This window comes from Leptodactylus fuscus, chromosome 3 (assembly GCF_031893055.1).
Source record: "Leptodactylus fuscus isolate aLepFus1 chromosome 3, aLepFus1.hap2, whole genome shotgun sequence".
Lineage (NCBI taxonomy): Eukaryota > Metazoa > Chordata > Amphibia > Anura > Leptodactylidae > Leptodactylus > Leptodactylus fuscus.
In genome coordinates, this window is record NC_134267.1 from 189387378 (window position 1) to 189410868 (window position 23491).

At 43.3% G+C, this 23491-nt stretch overlaps 1 protein-coding gene across 1 annotated transcript in view; it reads left to right on the forward strand.

Annotated features, from left to right (window-relative positions):
• The first annotated feature begins 331 nt into the window (after positions 1 to 331).
• The window catches only part of GPC1 (glypican 1), a 64917-nt gene continuing 41757 nt past the window's right edge, over positions 332 to 23491 (forward strand). Inside the window, exon 1 of the mRNA XM_075268899.1 lies at positions 332 to 1236. Coding sequence (XP_075125000.1) covers positions 1071 to 1236 — 166 coding nt within the window. The 5' untranslated portion in view covers positions 332 to 1070. The remainder of the gene's footprint in view (positions 1237 to 23491) is intronic.

Here is a 23491-nt window from a genome sequence, read left to right on the forward strand (position 1 = left end):
ACTACACTATAAGCACACACATCTCCATATACACTGTATATTATACAGGTACGTGTGAGCTCCAGGACACTACACTATAAGCACACACATCTCCATATACACTGTATATTATACAGGTACGTGTGAGCTCCAGGACAGTCTCTCCCACTCCTCCGTACACCACACACTCTCACACCCATCCACTCCCCACCTCTCCCCGGCTCCCCTACCACCCAATCAGCACGCACATGTCATGTCACTAGGGCTGGGATGTGAGGCCTCCTGTGATTGGCTGATCCTCGTCAATGTGCTCCGTGCAGCTCTGAGCGGCGGCTTCAGTGTGTGGAGGAGAGCGGGGCAGTCAGCAGTCTCATCCTCCTCAGCTGCTGCATCACCTTGTACCGAGGACAGCGCCACTGCCCATCGCTGGGAAGAGCTGCGTATCGTAGTGAGCAGTGCGATCATCAGCACAGACTCTGACACCTTACAAGTAGGGACCTGCAGTGTGAGCCACCATGGGGGAGGATCCTGCACATTGACTGTACTAGTAGGCTGCAGTGGTGTGGGCTATGTGATAGAAGTGGGGTCCCTGGAGGTGTCACTGTCCTGGGAGGGCACTAGTACTGTTACTGCTGCCGCTGCTGCTCTAGGAATCCTTGACTCGGCTACATTCCTCCCCATAAAGGACTACACCCCAGCATCACAAGGCTCAGCATCCTCCCCCTGTAGTCATTGCAGCTGGCTGCCTCCAGTGTCACAGCCCCAGTGCACTGCCACACACTGCTCACTCTCTGGCACTGCCACACACTGCTCACTCTCTGGACATGCCCTGTATCAGCTCCTCTGCCTTCTTCATATCCTGGGGCTGCCCTGTGCCCCTGCTGTCACATGAATGCCCAGCGGTCACATACATGATGTGCTAGCTGGTGCTTGTGCTTCGTACTGTGAGGTGCCCTCCGCCATACAGGACCAGACCCCAAGGGCTTTTTACCTGGTGAACTGTGCATGTTGCTTCTTTTGCCCGTGGACAATATTTTCTACTTCCACAAGTTTATTTCTTGGCCTCTCTGCGTATCCCATCCACTGAGGACATGGAGAGGCTGTGTGGGTATTCGTGGTGGCATCTTGGAATTGTCTTCTTTGTGCATTGGGCAGCTGGAGAGATGGGGAACAAAGCCAAGAGCTGCGAAGCGGCAAGACAGGGGTATAGTGCCAAAGGCTTCAGTCTAAGTGGGGTCCCACAGTCCGAGATATCAGGTAAGTGCTGCAATGGGGGATACCGTGTATATGGGAATGCCAATACATCTATGGAACAGTCACATTGTTAGTGCTGCTTCAGAAACTACCCATCAGTGCAGTCCTGTGCCAGTTATATGCCAGTGCATGACAGTTCTGCTAGTATACGCTATAGGGGCAACTATAAGTGTTTTGGCTATATTGAATTCATATTGCAGGTCCTTAGGAGACCAGAAGATGACTTGAATGAGTGCATATGCTATGTGAGATATGTCTATCCCATACTATAACATTGGTGCTATAAGTGAGGGAGGTGCCCGGCTCGATAATATCAGAACAAGCTATGGATTGTAGGGTATAATAGATGAAGTTTGGGTGTACTTTGGATGAGACCTCTGTCCTTGTTATCTCATCGGTAGAATTAGGGGTTAGGAATTATTTTCCATGATATGGGGCAATTGACATCCACCCCATGGTTTGTTTGTTTTTTTGCCTTCCTCTAGGTCAATGTAGATTTGACGGACTTGCGTCTTTATCCAATCATATCGGTTATTTTACCATGGAGAATAGTTCGCTTGAAATTGGTCTTTCAGGTTGGGGTTTTTGATGGAAACAATAATATCTTAACCTACTAGAGCTCTAGACTAGTCTTTCAGCCTGTCCATAATGTCCAGGGTCTGATCATTGAAGAATATGACGGAATGTTCTTCTTCAGATCTTACTAAGACCGATACGTTGTAACATATCACCCATCATATGTGATAGGCACTCGGTAACTAGATTTAGACTTTCGTCGTGACCTGGTTGCTGTACTTGTCATGGGTGATACATTAGAAGATTCCTCAGTGACATGCCATAGATCTTCTCAATCTGATTTCCATCCCTCAGTTTGACATCTTTGGGGAGTTATCAGAAGTATCTCACCTGCATACCCGGCCTGACATCTCAGGTGTGTTCTCATGCTGCACTTGAAGTCGGTGCCCCTGAGTGACATTTTCTAGGTGTGTTCTGTAATAAGATTTCATCTATGTACCAAGCCTGACAGCTCTTTTCTAAGTTCTTTGCTAAGATTCCAGGTGTGTGTAGAAGACTCTCATGAGTTGGGTCTTGTTCAGACATGTTGTTGTCTGCATTAGGTTGATCTCAGGCCAGTGACACATCCTAGTGCTGTAGTAACTTGGTATTGTACTGGCTATAGGCTATTGTACAAGCAATAGCTTTTCTAATGAAGGTTGAAAACACATGTAGTGAAGGTAAATGGGACACAAGGTTGTTACTGCACATTATTTGGCCTTTGTGAGCGTTGCTGAGGTCGGTTAAATGGCTTCTAGACAGTGTTATAAGATAGAGGTCAGCTTTATGTGCTAGTCATTGATTTCATTGGACTGATTTATAGGGCTGATTTATGGACTGAAGACGCAGGAGTGACACCGAGGCTTGGCTGGGATACTGGTTTTTGCATCCGCAGATCCTTAGCAAGCACTTGTTTTTAGTTTATTTTGGATGTAGAGATAGAATTCTACATTGTGTGTCTGCAATGAATTCAGAACTCAGTTAAATCGATTTTTTTTCTTAAGGAGCCATGCCAACTTCTAATAGGTCACAATGGCATCTTCAGATTACATATACAGTGTTCGGTCAGGTCATGATCTGCCTCGTTGTATGTTTGTACTCTACCTGATGCATCATGTGAAGGGTTAAATATTTGTATTGAATATTCACATGTATCTATCTATATACTTAACTAAATAAATAAGTAGAATAATAATAATAATTTAATAATAATAGAATAAATCTAAATATATATCAAATTAATCAGTTCTACATCCATAAACACGGGGACTCCATGCAGATGTTTTTGAGCAACAACACTTAACCACTGAGCCACCATATTGTCATACTGTGTAAATACACCCTCAGATGACACATAGGGTCCATTTTTGTGTGTTACGTTCCGGCACACAGAGTATATGTATTTGAGATGAGATCCCATTGGTTCTTGTAAACTTATATATGGATTATTGGTATTATTAGCTCAGTATATTGCACATTTATTCTTTCAGTACTACTTCTATGTCTTCCTTGTCCAGTTTGCAGTCGTCCGGCATGTTAACCTCAGCAGGTTTTTAATATCAAGGCTGGTGAACACCATCAGGCAATGATATGTTATGACAGTGCTGGAGATCAAAGCTACTGCCGCTGGTAATCTTTCCTTCTTTAGGTGTTGCTCCTGAGAGTAGCTGACATTTACAAGGGAGCGTTATTTCAGTCTGATACTCTATTTATCTGGATTTAGGAGAGGTTTTTTTCTATTTGGACGGAGAGGACAGTAGACCTCGATCACACGTGAACAGTGCAGGACGGTGTCACAAATAAGACTCGACTATAGATTGATTTCTGCATCTAGATTAATGAAGAAAAATAGCTGAGAGGGAAAAATGGAGATGAAACAAGCAAATAAATCTGTAATCGAGGAAGTGATCAAGGGTATGAGATTTCCCCCCCGAGGTTATCAGAGGAGTAAGTACAGGAGTGGGGAATGTGTGAATCATTGGGCTGTAGAGCGCCTGAGGACTGGAGACAAGAGGGGAGGCTTGTACTGTTTGGAAGAAGAATCAAAGACCTGAAAAATTCTCAAAGAACAAAGCAGAGATATGTACAAGACCTGAGGAAGGTGTATGGGGTGCCATTGACTATTTTGTTGTCTCCTCTGGTTCTGTGGCTAGCACAACCACCATGCCATCTCATACAGCAAAACTTGGATAAAGTGGAAGAAAAGTATAAAGTATGTCATACACTTTACAGCTGTCATGTCTGACTCTACCATACACATGCATGCTTGGTTCTGCTTACTGGGAGAGGGGAGACTCTACTGGCATCCCCAAGAACAAAAAATCCAGGCAGTTGAAATCCAGCCCTTATTTTCCATGATATCTGTCATCAAGGAAGAATCGGGATGACTAGATATGTATTGGTCGATGTCGAAGGGTTTGGCCGATACCCATCTAATGCACACAGTCCAGTCACATTAATGTGACCACCTGTCAAAATCCAGAATCACCACCTTTGGCAGAGCGGACCACTGCGAGGTGTGCAGGAAGAGAGGGGATGTTGTGGTGATGTTCACTGAGATGTTGAGCCATGCCGACTCCAGTGGCAGCTGCGCTAAGTTACGCGGTTGAGCATCCATGGCGCAAATAACCCGATGGAGGTGGTCCCACAGATTCTCTATTGGGTTCAAGTCCAGGGAATTTGCTTCCCAAGGGAGTACGGTAAACTCATCCTGGTGCTCCTTGAACCACACACGTACACTGCGAGCGTTATGACACGTCGCATCGTCCTGCTGGTAGATTCCATCATCCTGAGGAAAAACAATTCGCATGTAGGGGTGAACATGGTAAACAAGGATAGATGCATACTTGTGTTGATCCATCGTGCCTTCCACAATGATGAGTGCACCCAGATGGCTGATGACACGTGCATTCTGTGATTGGTCATTTAATGTTGACGTCAAAAGTAGGTGGTGGTCACATTAATATGACTGGACTGTGTATATGTAGAGTCATGGTTTACCTCTGAATGGTCCCATAAGCTAGAGCCCATGTCTGATACTGATATGCACCTGTTATATAAAGAGCTAGGAGTAGTATATAAGGAAGAAATCTAAATGCATAAAACAATGAAGGGAGTTCACTATCCCATCTAAGCTAGTTTTTTTACATAGATGGGTGTAAATGTAGTACGTCTTTGGAAACCAAAATGCGTCACATTATTCCATCTGCACCCCACTTACACTTTTTGGGCAGAGACCAAAGTGGGACAGGACAGGCCCAACAATTTTACGCTGGCGATGGTAGAGGCATGGCAATGGAAGTAGAAAATTCTTCTCTTGTCTCTGTTGTGGGGGTGCACCTGACAGTGTGGGAGGGGTGGAATTAGGGAAAGATTTGCTAGAAGTGTGGAAGGATTTATTTGTGGGGAATGCTGCTTCCAATGGGCTGGCGGGAGGTGGAAAGGAGATACTGTACCCGCCACTAGGAGAAGGTGCGGCAATGCTGTACTGTGGTGTTTGGCGTTACTTTGGAGGTATTTTGCACTGCGCTGTGGTATTTGGCGTTGCAGCAGGTGTGATGTGTGCTGGTTGGCTGCCACTGGTGGGGGTATTATGTATACAGCACAATGGAGACTGTTTGCCACTCCATGGTAGTATTTCTTTTCTGGAGAGGCTCCAGCATCACAACAGATTGGTAAAAAGTTTGAGAAGCTCTGCCATAGAGAATGATGGAGCAGATCGTACCTGTATGACCATCGCTTTACGTAAATGGGGGTACACAGGACCCTGCTCTTGTGATCAGACACTTGGGATAGGAGACAAGTTATGTTTGTGGGAAAACCCATTGCATGCAGGGTGAAATGAACGTGAGCAGGGGGTTATATATGTACAGACAAGTTGGCAGTGCGGTTTAGAGAACATTCACGAATCATGAAATTGGAATTTCCATAATAAGCAGATATTTGTGCGCAGAGGATTTATTAAAGTGAATGACAAATAGTGCTCGCCGCTTCTTTTCCATTAGTGTCAACATTATCCACATTTTCCATTTTATCCATGACACTCATAAAATGGGAATGATGCAGATTGTTATAATCCCATAACGGAGCAAGTTACAATGTAAACTCGTCCGGCCGCGACACTCTATGTCAGCGGAGAACTAAGCCCTGTTAGTAAACAGAGGGCACAGATGCTGCTTATATTTTTAGGAAGCTCCATGTTTTATTCCATCCAACCACAATGTGAATAAACATCCCGCTTATAAAACCCAAGCTCAGATTTATGCTTTAAATACCATAGACATAAAATCTCAGCTAAATCATATGCAATGACTATGGTCTGAACATCTGTGCGTGCAACACGTATACATAAGCCATATAACTCAATGCTATATGGTCCAGACCCTACATCAGCCAGATTTTCTACCCTGAACCCAGTCAGGAGACCAGGACTCCTAGCGTTATAGTGATCTATCATTTTAGGAGTCCCTGCCTCCCACATTGTGTATAATATAGTATATAAAATCATGAGAGACTCCTAGTATCATACGTCATTATGGTGTAAGAAGTCCCAGTCGCCTGCCTAGGTTCAGGCCGGAAGATCTAGGCAATGTACAGTCTGGATTTTCTAGATTGTATTCTACCATGTGCACATGGCCTTAAAGGGTTTTCCTCTGACTTAAACCAATCGTTAAAGGGATCCTATTATTGGATACCCTTTTTTTCTGACTACCACATAGGAATAGCCTTAACAAAGGCTATTCTTCTCCTACCATTAGATGTCTTCTTCGCGCCGCCATTCGGTAGAAATGCAGGTTTTCTTCGGTATGCAAATGAGTTCATCCGCAGCACTGGGGGCGGGCTCCAGCGCTCAAACAGCACTGGGGACGTCCCCAATGATACGAGAGAAATCTCCAGTGCCACCTCCATCTTCTTCTGGAACGCCCTCTCCCTGTGTCTTCTTCTGTCCTGTGTTTCAATCTTCTAGGCATGTGCAATCATCGGGCCTCGGGCAGAGCTGACTGTGCATGCCCACGGCCACAAGAAAATGGCCGCTTACACCCGCTTACTGTGTAAGCAGCCACAGTAAGCTGTGTAAGCGGCCATTTTCTTGTGGCCACGGGCATGCAGAGTTGACACTGCCTGAGGCCCAATGGCAGAGCCGACTGCGCATGCCTAGAAGATTAAGCCCCAGGACAGAAGAAGAAACAGGGAGAGGGCGTTCCAGAAGAAAACGGATGTGGCGCTGGAGAGTTCTCTTGCATCATTAGAGATGCCCCCAGTGCTGTTTGAGTGCTGAGGACAGCCCCCAGTGCTATGAGAGAACTCATTTGCATACCGAAGAAAACCAGGAATTCTACTGAAATGGTGGCGCGGAGAAGACATCTAAAGGTAGAAGAATAGCCTTTGTTAAGGCTATTCCTATGTGGTAGTCAGAAAAAAAGGCTATCCAATGATAGGATCCCTCTAGTCTGCTCCAGAGGATATACTGCATTATGTAGCAGCCATTAAAATGGTCACCTATGTGATATGTGGACCCTTGTGAATTTTTACTCAGTTCTGACTCTTGGAGAGGAGTATGATCAGTGACCTCTATATAGATCCATGATGTCCACATACAATAAGGATATATGGATAGGGGATGCCGTTGTGAGACAACATCTTTAGGTCTCCTTTGCAGCATTTTTGCCTCAATTATATCTATAGGGAAACTGCCAGCATTTCTCTATAGGTTTAATGGAAGCAGAAAGTCCACAGAGGAAACCTCTGCAGACCTCCTGTGAAAAACGCTGCGGAAAAACTGCAGAGGCAATGCATTGCTTTTTATGGGGCTTTAGTCTTAAGGAGGATTTGTCACCACCTGGTTTTAGTAAATGCATGTAAAATATCATTTCTTGTGTGTCTTTACTTAGCATTCTGCTGTTCCTCAGTTATTCCTCCTAGCAATGAAAACTGACAACTGGGTGTGTCTCTACTCAGTCTGAGATTGTCAGCATTGATTATACATTGTCAGAGGAGAGTAGTGACACCTGCCCCCAACTGGTTCAGAATTTTTTAGGAGGAATAACAGAGGAACAGCTCAAATATATTCTAATTGAAAGACTACAGATTCAGATTCGCAGGCAATGCTGTATTTGCAGGCGCTGTCTTTGGGTGTTTGCTGGAATACCTCTTTAAGAAGGAATCCATCCAGTCTCTGCGCCAGCCATATCTATTAGGAGCTATGGAATATTTCTTTCCTTTAATCTGAGCTGCCTTACATTATCTAGATGGATATACATTACATAAATGGCTCTTGGGATATATCCAGCATTGACATACTGTGAATAGCATTTGGACGAAACACAATTTAGGGAGCAATGGTCGTGAACACAGACCTGATAACCTGGTAAGTATATGCTGCCGTCTATAGGTTCTTCTGTGTGCTGTCCAATGGTCAGGTTATACGAAGACCAGTAATTTCCAGTAATCCATATGTTGCTTATTCCCCATATCTGACAGTCACATGGCTGTCACTATTCTCGGACCTGTGTATTAGGTCTTTCAGCGACCATATTGTATTCTACTGACCCTCAGGAGCCATTTGTCCGTATCATTGCCATGATTTGATTTCCCACATGAATGATTTGTTGCAGACATGCTCGGCTTTAGTGGCTGAGGCTGGGGCTACAGGTCACTAAATGCAATGTATCCTAATGCATTTCTGAAGCCATGAGGATATGTATTTAATGGAAACAAGCCATTGGGCCTTAAAATTAACACACACCCAGGCTAAAAGCAGAGTCAGTACGGTCCATTGTAGCAAAGAATGGCTTTACAGACCGAGCCGTATGCATGCTAATGTAATAATACCATCGGTGGTGTCGCTGCTTGGAGTTTATGGGCTTGTGTGATAAAGAGACATTGAGAGGTGGCCTTAGAATGGACCACTCACCTCCCCTAACATGTCTGGTTTGGAAATACTGGCATTCATCATAAAGTAACATCTTTATGTAGAATTTAGCATTTTTCTGTTCTTTTGTTATACTTGCCAGAAATTTAGAAATTGACAACTGGGTGTTGCTATTTGGGGGGGGGGGGGGGGTGTCGCTATACATTTTGACATTGTCCAATCAGTGCTGGCAGAGTGTGTAATGACGTTCCCCTTTGAGAACAAGGATGGTAACCCCAGTTGTCAATTGTTTGATGGGATTCTTTTATTTTTGAGTTGCAACAATTACAGATCATAAAGTACTGTATATACTCGAGTATAAGCTGACCCAAATATAAGCCGAGGCCCCTAATTTTACCACAAAAAACTGTGAAAACGTATTGACTCAAGTATAAGCCTAGGGGAGGGGGGAATGCAGCAGCTACTGGGAAATTTCAAAAATTAAAATAGATACCAATAAAATTACATTAACTGTGTGGGTTACTGATATGTGAGAGACATGGAGGTAATAATTATTACATTAAACATCATTAAGGCACTTTATTATTACCTCCATATGTCACATATTAATAACCCTTATTTGGGGCACACATGGGTTAATGTAGGGACATGATGGCGTTAACTGCTATCAATGTGAGGCACATGGAGTTACTAAACCTAAATTAATAACCCCAAATGCCTGACATCAATAGGAATTGTAACCTCAGTATGTACCTGTGTGTTTTACTTTCACTTCACTCTCCTCTTCCTCTCCTGGATGCAGACACAGGATCAGGGACCTGCCGCCTCCCGGGCTTTCATCTCTCTTGCTAGTGAAGGGAGGAGTGTCTTATATCATTACTGTAGCAACTACTGAAGGAAACTCCCCCTTCACTTAATATATGCAGGTCCTTGCAGTCTGTGCTGCCTGACTCGAGTATAAGCCGAGGGGAGATTTTTCAGCATAAAAACTGTGCTGAAAAAGTTGGCTTATACTCGAGTATATACGGTAATATATCTTATGCTAGGTTCACACTAGCGTTCGGCTCTCCGTCATTTTGGTCTGAATGGAGACCTGAATGACAGAAGCCTGTCCATTTCAAAGCGATTGCCCATGGACCCCGATAGATTATATTGGGGTCTGCTGGGTGTCCGGCAGGTTTCTGGACTTTTCTCTCCGCCGATTTTAGGCAGAATCTCCTACAGGGACACCAAATACAGTTGTGAACCTAGCATTAGATAAAAATCCCATCTGCTTTTATCAAATAGTCTTAATGTTAAATATTATACCCCATTATATGGTCTTAAACCCAGCCCGTATAGCAAAGGGTTATAAACTGTGTAAATTCCACTAATCAGCTAATACCCATATTCCTGGGGCACTTGTGCACACATATACCCAAACCCAACCCCCTAAAGAGGCTAAAGGAGTGGGGAATGAAATACCTATAAAACTAGATCAATTATTTTCTGTCTATAAATCCATTTCTGAGGGACACATCTAATATATATAAATTTCTCAAACTCTATATTCTTAACCTTGACCAGTTAACATTTCTAGTAGGAATAACAACAGAGAAACAAACACATTATATAGTTGTAAGAAAAGATGATGCAGCGTTATTTTACATATACCGTATAAGCTGACCCGGATATAAGCCGAGGGCCCTAATTTTACCACAAAAAACTGGGAAAACTTATTAACTCGAGTATAAGCCTAGGGGGGGGAAATGGACCAGCTGCTGGAAAATTTAAAAAATTAAAATGGTCGGAGTTTTTGGGTGCAGCAGTTGCTGGGGAAGGGGAGGGGGTGTTTTGGTTGTCTGTCTGCCCCCTTTTTTTTTTTTTTTTTTTTTTTTTTTGCTTGACTCGAGTATAAGCCGAGGGGAGCTTTTTCAGCACAAAAACTGCAGAAAAATTCGGCTTATACTCAAGTATATACGGTACATAGGTGGGTATTTACTAATACAGATGTATCAGGAGAGCTGGCCTCTAACAATAGGCATTTTGCTCTGTGTTGAAGGTTCCCTGAGTTCTACCTCTGATAGATGTCTCTAAAGCGAGGCATTGTGCAGGCATAAAGCGTCATCCATCACCCAATTTCTGTTGCTTGCCTTTGTGTAAAATAATGCGCTATTCCATACAGCAAAAAATAAAGATATATAAGTGTACACCAGCCTGATGGTGTTGAATAGGGCACTCTTGTTCACATCTGTACTATTCTATACATTCTTCTGGTCCAGACAGCAATGAATCAGGGAAATAATCCATAATCCATGTGTCCGGCTTTTTTTTTTTTACCTGAAGTTGGTGGAGAAAAGAAGTTGGACTTACAGAACTTTTTCGTCTGACTTTTTTTTTTTTTTATTGAAACTGTGACTGAGACTCCTAGGCAGTTGTGAACGTAGCCATAGCCTCCATTGAGTGAATGGGAGCCTATAAATATGTATGTATCGGGATACCACAAATGGACACTGCAAAACGATGAACTGGCCCTTGACTGTTGTCTCCTCGCTGACCCTCACATGTCAGGATATCGCTAGTCTTAGTTTTTGTATTCACGAGATGAGGCAAGATATTATATTATGGCAGCTTTAGGCTCTGTGTTGGAGTTAGATAGTGGGAGTATTTTCCAATGTATACCTTCTATGTGTCCATAGGCTCCCCTGCTCCCAGCATATGCATAGTTTATATTGTAGGACACAGTACAAATAGACAGTGTTTACAATGAGAGCCTACTATGTGGCCAATATATTGGGATATAGCACATCCTTTCATCAGACATATATCAGGACATCTGCCCGACATATACCTCCGATGTAGGCTCATAACAAAGCTTTACTCCGTTACATGAGGTTGGGATTGTCTGACACAAGCGCCATGGTTGACATTCAGCACCTCGTATTGAGATGGAGACTCAGCAAGTGAGCCTTGGCGCTCTCCTGGGATCCAGTGACAAGACACAAGGGACTTGGTGTTACCTCAGACATCGGGAGCTGTCAGAGGCCATCCGATAATTTCACATGAGCCATACCATATGCTGATTCTTTTCTTCTCAGGACATTTAGTATTGGTGTGCTCTGGATCAGGTATTTCATGGAAAGCCTTTAACTGGTCTATTCACCCCTGGAGCAGAATGTAAGATTAATGGCACTAAGCCACTAGGAAACAAAGGGACCTGTCAGCTATTGTACCAGGGAGCAGACACAAAAAGTAACAATGCCGGGTGGAAACTCAATAGCAAGAGGTATTAGCAGTAGAAAAAGACGAGTGCTGAATGTCAGACAACACAGTCCTTTAGGAATTGATTAGAGCAAAGACTGAATTTTTTGCCCCTCGAAGAGAAAGGGGACGGAGCGGTGACAGGCCGAGCCTAACTAGTTGGCTGTTGAAGCGGGAAACTGAAAAGCCACCCATTGTTCCTTAAATATGGAACATTGAAATATTGTCTCATTATTTGTATCTCTAAGAAACATCTATAAACTACGGATGTCGTGAGCTGGCGCTGAAGCGTTGGATGTTCTGAAGACTAGACAGCCATCATTTCGTGGCGACGGGTATAGAATAATCTCAAAAAGGATTAATTATTAGCCAGAAAACCTGCCCACTCACATACGTGCCCACCTGCTCGTCTGGCAAATGCATTTCGAAGGGCGCACACGCTTTAAAGTCTTTGGAAACACCCCCACAAAAGCATTTTGTGTCCTGATCTACAGAGAAACTTCTATAGAATTGGGAACAATAAAAGTGACACATCAAAAGCCTGACTCCATTAGTAGACCAGTCCCTTCTCTAGATTCACTCTTTTATGCTTTTTTTTTATTCTTTTATTTTATACTGATCTGTTCTTTTCTCAGTTTTGGCCCAAAGAGGCCCCTCCACCTGAATGTATTCATGAGAATCTGTCAGTAAGAGAGAGTGGTTGCCCCTTGTCTGCCCTCACTCCAATCCTGTCCTTAGAAAGATCTGAGTATTCTGAGACAGGCTGGCTGTTAGGGAGGTGAGGCCTGACAACCATAGGTAGGATCCAGAGCAATCAGTCTGCCTTGGGTGACCCAGATGCCCAGTTAGATTGGCAAGAGGTAACCACCTCTTCAGCCACCCACAAATTAAGTACTTGTGTACTTGCGCCCTCTCCCCATGGTCTACACCACCCCCTCCTGCTGGTTATTGTTTGCAAGCTGTCAATGCTGATATGCCATGTTGGCACATAGCCACTACCACCAGTCAGTGGCCACAGATGGTGCCAGTAGTATCACCGTTTAGAAAATCCCTCTCATATGAAAGTTCCTGAAGTAGACCGTACCCTAGAAGAAAGTACGACAGGGGCTGCGTACATGTGCTGCTGGCTGAGCCATTGGCATGGGCACTGTTGTAGAAGTAACTACTCTGTTGGCAATCTTATTATTTCAGCTATTTTCTGTGCAATATTTAACAATCATTGGCAGTATATTTTAGAGAATTCTGTGGACTTGGAACAATTCTTTACTGATGACATTTTTCTCCTGGCACTACTATTTGGCTCAGGCTATGCCCATGGCAAATCCATTGTATAATATAAGGGCAAATCCACAGAGGAGTCTGGCAGTGACACGGACATGCTGTGGGATCCCCATAAGGTTTAGCCCCACTGTCATCCAATGGGGCTGTTTTGTAACTTTTATACATGGATCAAATTTTATAATCTTGTAGATATTTTACGCTTTCATAGCCCATTGGAAATTAAATGTCAACAGATTTTATAAGGAAACCTGAACGGAAAGCAAGCCTTACTATTTCTGGGTATGAGACAAGGGAATTTCTGTAGAGTGACACCATTATTTGGGCTTTATAGGGTTCAACTTGGGGATACAAGTATCTAGAACAATTCGGGGACTCCTTTGTGTCAAGACTCTGACTTTTTGGAGGCATGGGCAGGATACTATAGGGTGATATACAAGACATTTGCACAACGTATCCTTTTACTTATATGGTTGAGACTTCCTCTATAGAAATTATAGGGTTAACAAGTATTTTTTTGGTATTCCTGTAAGTCACGCCGGCTCATATGAGGTTGGTAGGTCCACAGAATATCTGCACATTATGTAAGTTTTATCCTTTGGCCTGAAGATAAAAGCCTCCTTGTATCCTCAGAGGGATTATTGTGTAATAGGCCTCATTTTCTGAATAATATATGAGATCACATGTGTTTTGTGCAATAAAGGTCACTAATGGTGTGGTAAAGTGGATGTGAGATGGGCATCGGGCTGGGACCATGAGGCTGGTGATACATCGGATGGTTCCCTAATAAGTTTGCATACCTTGCAGACATATATTAGGACAGACGCTCAGATTTTATCTGGGGAATGTGGACACATAGCGTCAATGATAGAATACACATGTCCTGAGATAGGTGGATGATCAGGTGCGTGGCATATGCCATCGGTGTGATGTAACCTGCTATAAACAATGCATCATTGCGTCTCGCTATCATATTAAAGGTATCAAAGGAATAAGATTGCTCCATAGAGAGGGGTTTTATTTAGATCTTGTATCCCTTTTTGCACCATATTAATGTTTGGAAACATAAAAAGTAAAACGGAGTCGTGGTGTTGCATTATTTATGTAGTCACAGAATGAAGCAGTCACCCTCAGGGACATCTGCCTTATAGTCGACTAACTCATCAATATTTCTTCAGTCTAAACAACAAGCCTATAGTATATTCATATACACTATACAATAGAGAGGGGGAGGTAATACAGCACAATGTATCTCACTGCATATCAATGTGTCTGGTCTGAAGAAATGCAGAGCATCTGTATGCTGATGTAGGTCGGGAGACATCTCATATAATACTTTTCTTTGATATATTATGGATAGAGGTTACCTTGAGCCATTGAAGCCTTATACAAATAATTCAGCGGATACGTCAGAACATTCATGTGTAGGCTTAAAGGGGTATTCCAATGTTATAAAGTGGTGGTTACTTCTATCTCATGACTTTATGATTGGTGGGGTCCCAACCTATGGCCCCCATCCTGGTGTAGCACAAGTCCCTTTGAGTAGTTTGAGGCTGGGACGTTGCAATACAGCTCCAATAAAGCAATGCTGTGGGGTCAGGGGCAGTTTTGGCCAGTTACCAACTAAGATTCTGGCCTAAAAAAATGTAAAGTTATATTACATTCTGTTATACAATTATCCGTATTGCATAATGAATTAGATGAATGGTTTATTGTGTATTTACGTTCATTGGAAGTCAGTCGCTAGATTTTTCTCGTGATTTAGAGGATCTGTATGGCTTATGAAGGAGTCGGAGCAGGCCTACACAGCCCTGTAGTAAAGTGAATGGGATCATCTTCGGTTCGGTGCAGGTGGGCAGTCAGATAGACCGCTGTGCAGGTAAAATATAGCACATCCCAACACTGTACCAGAGATAGGGAACCTTCGGCTCTCCAGCTGCTGTGAAACTACAACTCCCATCATGCTCCATTCACTTCCATGGGAGTTCCAAGAACAGCAGAGCAAGTATGCATGCTGGTAGTTGTAGTTTTGCAACAGCTGGAGAGCCGTACGTTCCCTACCCCTGCTGTAGACCCTTCATTCTCAGGATTAGTGAGGAGTCCAGAGGTAACACTCCTATTGGTAATATAGTAGATGGCATATTATGCGGTGCCCTTCTCAAATGGGAAACCACCAATGTTATACATGAATGGAATTGGGTGTATTAGAGTAAGAATTGCTCTTAGTGAGTGGCTTACCCTTTTATTTGCCTTTATGAAATGGGTACTGTATACCTGGTAGTCTGAGATTATATCAGACAGATTAGGGTGCAATCTATATGGACCTTCTTCTCCACAGGACAAGCATGACCACCATTGCAATCTCCACCAATCCCAATGTCTAGGTTACATGCTATGACCTACCTAACGTTGATGCTATACCTATTGGTGGGCATCTCTCTCTGTATCCTCTGTATGTGGTATCTGGGCCGGGCATGGTCTTTAGTAGCTTTATACACCTGGGCGTGTTCTGATACTTTCATGTCCCTGGATGTTCATGTGTAACCTGCCTGCGGGCTACCAAGCCGCTTTCCTTTCACTCCTATTTCAAACACTTTTATGACAATTATTCTGTATTTTGAGAACTGTCTGGGAGGTTTTCTTAAAGAATGAAGCGATGAAAGGCGAGCAGAATGGCTTTTGAAGTCTTCCAGTGTGAGCTAATGGTGTCTGCATGGCAGGGAGCTGTAGACTGGTGGATGAGGTCATGGAAATCAATGTGAAATGCAATTTGTGATATAATAGGAGAGCCGAGGGCTGAGTTATGGGTCATATTTATGGATCTCCGGAGCGGCTAATTATTAGCCCTTCTATAATTCCTCTGCACTTTTTGTAATGAAATGTAGGTCTAAGTGTTCCATCCATAAATATGAGGGACAAGCGAGCAGAAAGCTGGCACTCTGGGAAGTGCACGGGTGGGAATTCCGCAATGAGGTCTTTCAATTTAGTGGCCTATAATTTGGTGTCAGACTGTGGAGAAGAGTTCAAGCCTTCTAAATGGCACTTCAATTGTACAGAGCAGTCAGATATTAAAATGATCATCCAAGAGGTCACCTGACGCATTGGCGGTTAACCCGGACTTCTGATAGGACAACTTTACTGACAATTGCGTCCGGTTCAGTCTCTCTTCTGCTCAATTTTATGCCCTGTATATTTTCGAATTTTTTGGGGGGATGTGGTTTGATCTTTCTTGATTATTTTAGTTACAAAAATTATCATTAGGCTATCTTTGTATCTCTCTTCAAATGTCAAGTGGCCAGGGGGTGCAGAGGGTGCGGTCACATCTGGGTCCAGGAGCCTTCGGGGGCCTGTAAGATGTTTCTTCCCAGTATATGGAGACTAGAACTATAAACGATACATTATAGTTGGGGACCCTGGTACAGATTTTGCTTTGGGGTCCAAGAGTTTCATGTTATGCCTCTGAGGAACTGCCATTTCTTTGGTGATGGACAAGGAATGGCTACTCCATTTGTGGGATCGGTGAGAGTTTTGGAAATTGGACCCTCACAATGGCAATTTAAGCTGTTCATTCCTTCTAAACAGTTTATTTGATGACTAAAGATTTAGTCGGATTCAGAATCCTTCATTTTGGAGCAAAGACCTTTTTTGGGGGGGCTGGAGATATCCTAAGAATAGAATACAGATGCGAAAACATTGGAGCTTTCCTTTAATCAAAGGTGGTCGAATCTAAATCGTTCAGGCTTCAAAAAAGGACAGACAAAACTAAAAGTCTTCACTTGTCATCTTAGTATGCACTTCTACTGTATACACATTCACTAGCCTTTTATACATGTTGGGGCAGAGGCCTAGCTATTGGGGGTGCATAGGAAGCCTCAGGGGCCCAAAGGCCTCTCTACAACATACAAAGATACCAATATTGTAGATGGTACATGGGAAATGGGGGCGCTATTACATATTTTACATTGGGGCCCGGGAGCTTTAAGTGTCACCTCTATGTGTACAGCTTCTAAATGTCACTACTTGACTCCAGCATTTCTGTTACTTTCGGTGTTACACTCTGCCATCTCCTCTTGGCTGTACTTTTGCCCGGCCCTGCTGCTGTTTAGCTTTTGTGTGCTCATCACATTGCCTTGTATCTACGCTTTCTCCCTGCATTGATGTAGATCTAAGAGTGGGGAGGACATTCCATCTGTGCAAAACACGTTGCTGCTCGTTCAGACACAAATAGCTGGGAAAAAAGAGCATTACAGATTTCTCAAGGCTGTCAGCGCAGATACCAGGGCCATTTGCATCCAAATCAATCTTCTACATAACATTCTTAACACTTCAGCTCCCAGGAAAATGACACCAGAGTGGAGGAGCGTCTAATATACTGTATCTATTACCGGGTGTCTTTCTATGTGTGGCAGGGTCTGCATGGTCCACAGCAGGGGGGAGACAGATACAATGTCACGCCTGTATTGTCTTCTAATGTCAAAAAAGTCTGAAGACTTGTAGTTGTCACAGAAGTCCTGGTGGTGCAGAGCACTTACACCTTCCTGTACGCCTCAAGGAACTGGGCTGTAGATATTCAGTAAGTCCGTTTTACAAGGAGAAAAAGAGACCTATGTGACATTTCTTTCCCCTTTTTAATGTTTTCTTTTGCCCTACTATTCAGTCTGTTCTGTCACGACCAACGAGAGAGTCGGAAGAAATTAGAAACCTTGGCCAGAGGACTAGACAAGTAGAGAAGCGCTAGGAGTCAGGTGGTGGTTTGTGCTCCCAAGTATTTGTTAACCTTTCTTATTAAAGTTCTAAATACTTGTCTATTAGAAAAGTCAGGTTGTCTCTTGGAGTGGCCTCTAAAGTCTGGTATATTATCCACTAGGTCATTATTGTGAAGGCTCCTATTTATGGCATCCGGTGGCCTACCAATGGACCCCAGATTGGAAAAACATATACCTATGTAACTATTTACAGGTGTGATGGACAATTGAGGATCTGTGCACCACCGTGACTACCATAGTAGTCTATATTTTATTGCACCATGTTGGGATAACCATTAGTTGAGCTTCTGTCCTTCACCATTATGGTTCTGCACACTAGAAAGTATCTGCTGGGGTACACAGCCTATTCTGGTAAATAGTGCCAGTCCGAAGGGCTATTGTAAGGTTGAATGGGGTATTACCATCAGATTATTGCTTGTGTATACTGTGAATATGATAATATTATACACTCATACAGAACATGGGCCTCTCCTGCCTCCTGATTTGTCACACCAGAGAAAAGGAATTGAGTTTGGTGTACATAAGCGTGACTTTCTCCAATGTAGTTTATAAGAGCGTATCACACCCTTCATATACAATGGAGAGGGCCGCATTAATATACAGTCATCTTTTTCTCTGCAGAGCACTGAACCTCTAAATATAGGTTGCGACTTCTGTGTGACCATATAGCACTAGCCGTAACACAATATACCAAATACACTGCTTAAAGGGATTCTGTCATTAAAACTCTTTTTTTCTCACTAACACATTGGAATAGCCTTAATGAAGGCTATTCTACTCGTACCTTTCGATGTCTTCTCCGCGCCGCTGCTCGCTTGAAATCCTGGTTTTCGTCAGTATGCAAATGAGTTCTCTCGCAGCACTGGGGCGGGCCCCAGCACTCAAATGATCCCTTTAAAAAAACTATGGTGAGAATTTACCATTGGACCTGCACCAGTTTTTGCCAGTGTTTCGGTCTCTGCTAGTAACTTTTAGATTTAGGGGGTGTAAGTGGATGTGGTTAGCTAGACAAGGAGCTGCACTACACATTTATGATGCGCAACTTTTTAAAATGATGACGTTTTTCTCCAGTACATCTACAGACGTATGAAAAGCTGTGACGGATTTATCAACGTCATGTGACAGTTTGCTAGATTGGTCGAAATAAACCTTAACATTGTCTTTTAACAAAACAAGTTTCAGATAAACCCCACTTGGTAATTCTTCCCCCCCACACACACATTGTATCCAAAATCTACAAATCGGATCTTGTGTTGCAGGGAAGAAACACTAACTTCGTCACCTTGGCCAAACGCCACAAAAGCTGTAAACATCCATGAAAACAGGCCTTTAAGTTTGGCTGCACTGAGCTCAAGCTTTCCCCCGCAACTTCACAATTAGGCAAGAATGAGGCAATTGCTGCAAAACCCAATTTCTGTCTTTAATCAGATGACTGGATAACTGGATTGTGTATCTTAAACCTGTCAGGATATCGATCCTAATTTCTCTGTCTCCATCTTCACTGTCCGGCTACATAGAGGAGAGATGGGAATAATAACAAGTTCCATGTATCATACAGAGTATAATGGAATGGCTAAGGACTAGGGTTGAGCCGATCTTGAGATTTCAGGATCCATTTCAAAATCCGATTTCCGATCATTTTCCAGCCGATCGCGATCGTGAAATTTGCTCAATCGCCGATCGGGATCCAATCCTTTCCGATCCCGATCCTCAACCCTAGTCAATGCTTCTCTATGGGAAAAGTCACTTGAGGGTTGAGCCAATCTTGAAATAATCTCTGACCTCGATCCTGCTGGAAAAGATCGGGTCGGAATTCCGATCGCGATCGTGAAATTTACTCGATCAACGATCGGAATCCGATCTTTTCTGATTCCGATCGCTCAACCCTACGGAGGACCCACTTTGTCACTAAATTAAGGGTCAAGGACAAGGAGCAGGTCGAGATCAGGGCACATAGAGTTCGTATGTATAGATAATCCAGGCAGACGTCAAGGCAGGCGGAAATATGGTAATCAGGCTGAGGTCAGAGACAGCCAAACCAGGCTCTGCAGAGGTCAGGGACAGGCAGAACAGGTGTCAAATACAGGTAATGTGGACAGAACATTAAGTACCTTATTGCCCAAGCACTCTTCCATGGGGAGCAGTGCCTTATATAATAAGACATGTGTGGCGATTGGTGCACATTGTCTAGGGTGTATGCTGGCCTTTTAAGAACCTGTTCCCTGGAAGCATCACTAGCACTAGGACCCAGTGACCACTGGGTCTGTGCATTAGGAGACTTGCGGCCAACAGGTATTGGTTCGATGTTGCTCCCGCATGCCAAAGTTTTCATGTTCATGCATGTCACATTTTACATAGAGTATGCTCCTAAATCCATGTGAAATCTGCTAAAAATCTGCACCCGTACATGGGAATGAGGTTTCTTTAACATGCTATAGATAATTTCCGCACATACCATGGCGCGAAAAAAAAAATCAGCCATGGAAATAAGCGGCATGTGACTTCTGTTGGATGGAAGCCCTGGAGTAGCCAAAACTGAATGACGGTAGAGATAATCCTTCTGCAACACAATGTTGTGGCAGAAATTTGGTGGGCGAACTTGAAGAATTTAAGGAAAAATGTAATTTATTAACAACTAATTCTAGATCTAGGAAAGCTGAGCTGTAGTACCAGGCACCGCCTGTGGACAAGAGTGGCGCTGTTTCTGTGAAAAGCAAAACTTGACCTTTTCTCTAATCCTAAACAACCCCTCTAAATACAGATATCATTGACGATCATGGAAAATTTTTGTAAAGTGTAGACCCAGTCTGAGAAGACATCCGTTTGTCACATCTGACCTGGTGTCATTACCCTATACTTAATAGGGTTGAGCTAGAGAAAGTGATCTTGTGTTCCCCATCCCACCAGAGAGCCTTCTTCAACAGCTGAAATCCTGTTTTTGCAGGTAATTGGAAGGCATTTTCTTTTTCCCACTGGACACTCATCTATCCCGAAAGTGAAATGCGTTAGGTTATCCATTGAATTACAGGAGTGAAGTGTACTTCAGATGAAGAGATTACATGAAACAAGAGGTTAGCAGTCAAGATCAGTGTGAACGGTAATGAAAAGGAGAGCAAGTCGCCCATTATAATTACTAGTTAGTGGAGATATCATGGCGGCAGAGTTAAAGATGGCCCGCGGTACATTGTACATACCCTGTAGCCATCACAGCTGAAAAGACCGCAAGGACCAAAGTCGCATAAGCCAACTTTGAGGATTAGAAATTGCAAAGACGCAGCTTTGTAAGTGGTACCTGGAATTGTATGAGAACGTAGCAGAGATCATATTGCAGGACTTATAAAGAGGTACAGGATCTATTTTTTGGTTCTTTAGTAGGTTTACAACAGCTTGTTTTCCATGGACATGTTTTATGTCGTCTACATGTGTTATAGTGGGGAGGCACCTACAGAAGTCCATTACTATAGAGGTATTTGTGGCTAGTAATGCAGGTATCAAGGCCACCCAGAATAACTAACCCAGGGGCCAGTACACTGCTCTCCCCTACAATAAGGGGCATCATGGTCTTTAGAATGGGGTGGCAGCTTTAGGTCTGGTGGTAGGTCTCAATGCTAGTGATCCTCAGTTTCTCCATAGCCTCTCTGTGACTGTCCGGTGTAGCAAGTTCTCTCAAAAAATTGCACTATTTTCACGAAGGCGAGCGCTCCTTTGCCTAAATACAGCTTCTACTTCTTATGAAGAAACAGGCTTGTAGCGACGCCAAGACTGATCACTGTTTCTGGGATCCCAATCCCGACTACTTATTCTGACTATCTCAATTTGTCTCTGGCTGAAAATATTGAGGACCTTTTCTAAGAAACATAAATAACAGATTGGTGGACTGGCCACTTCCCGGAGAATGGAGCTGTCTGCTTCCTGCTACATACTCAATGGGGGGTGCCAGTCATTAGATGCCCACTCATATTATATGGATCATCTATCCTTAGGGTCCATTCACTCAGGGGAAAATGGTGAGGAATATGGTGTGGAATTTCAGCGCTGAAAAAAAGCCTCCCTTTGACATTAATGGGTTCCTTTTTCTGCTAGCATGAAGTCAATGGAAGGTTTTTTTTTCAGTGCTGAAATTCCACACCATATTCCTCACCATTTTCCTCCGTGTGAATGGACCCGGATTGGGTCCTTTTATCACCCCTTGCTAAACTCAGCCCTGTGGTGGTTCACATGGTGCTATGCACCGATGATCCCATTGTGGAAAGTCACCTGCAGTCCTAGCCAACATTGGGGCCTTGGTCAAGACAGTCCTCCGCTCCATGTTGGTTCACACCAACCCAACAGAGAGCAGCCACGTCTGTTTACAGTCATAAAACATGTTTCTGTATCACCCACACCTTACATAAAGTATATAAGGTTTAGGGCATGTTTCTTCCTGTGTGGAGTCGGATGATCTGCCATGGCACAGTGACAAGCATGGCACAGAACACTGGCAGAGTGGTAAGTGATGTAATATATAATAATACATAAGTACATATAATGTCATTTTCAGAAATAAGTAGGCGATCACCAGGATTTTAGTTTTGCAGTGTGACTAAGGCGTATAGTATGTAACTTGTAGCTACTTTTTTCCAAACCGATGTATTTCGCTGTTTACCCGGTCTCGGTGTTTATTGAGGACTTGGCAATTTCTTGTCTTATTAGGTCACCCAATGATGTTGTGTTGGTTGGTTGGTCCAGTTACTTACTGTTTTTTCCTTGCAGTAAGCCTAACATTAAAAAATAAGCATACCCCATTACCAGAACCGAAGGCCTCACAAGTCACAGACTGTGTTTTTCGTGATTTTCTGTAGGGTACGACTTTTCCTCGGTATGACCTATTTGCTGACCTTGTGCAATGTGACTTGTTTATGTCCGTATTACTGTAGTTTATCCACCAGCAATGGTTAAAATTGGCTGGGTGATTTTTGGGAAGCTCTTTGAGTCTATGACCATGTCTTAGCTGGAGCTTGTTTGATTTGGCCAACTTCTATGTAATTCGGAAGGGTTGGGCCGCATGGCCATTTTTAGCTGAGCTGGCATTATTTGCTGAACAAATGTCAGGCCACACATTGAATTGGGTGTTCTTGTTGACAATGGCTGGTTTTACAGAGTCATCCATCATAGATGTGGAGATGTCAACACAACCAAAAATAGGGCTCCAAATAATAATCTCATGTTATTCTGTTTAATAGGACAATTCCAAGAAATGGTTTAACCAGAAGAAATAACATTGAGTAGAAGAGACCTCAAAGGTTTCCTCATTAGGTTTCTGGTTAGAGGATTGTTTTATTATATTGCTCTCCAGGCCGCTCTATGGGAAGGGTTATTCTCCATAGTATATGACTGGTATTTTCCTGATAATCTTGCTCTCACGTGTAGATTAGTAATCTGTACATTAGAATGATTCTCCATGCATTGACTTCCTAATGAGCCTGTGATATAGATTTGTGTTCATACAGGGTAGCCAATCAGAAGAGGCCGAGCAGCAGTTTGAACCAATCATGAGACAGGAGGCGTG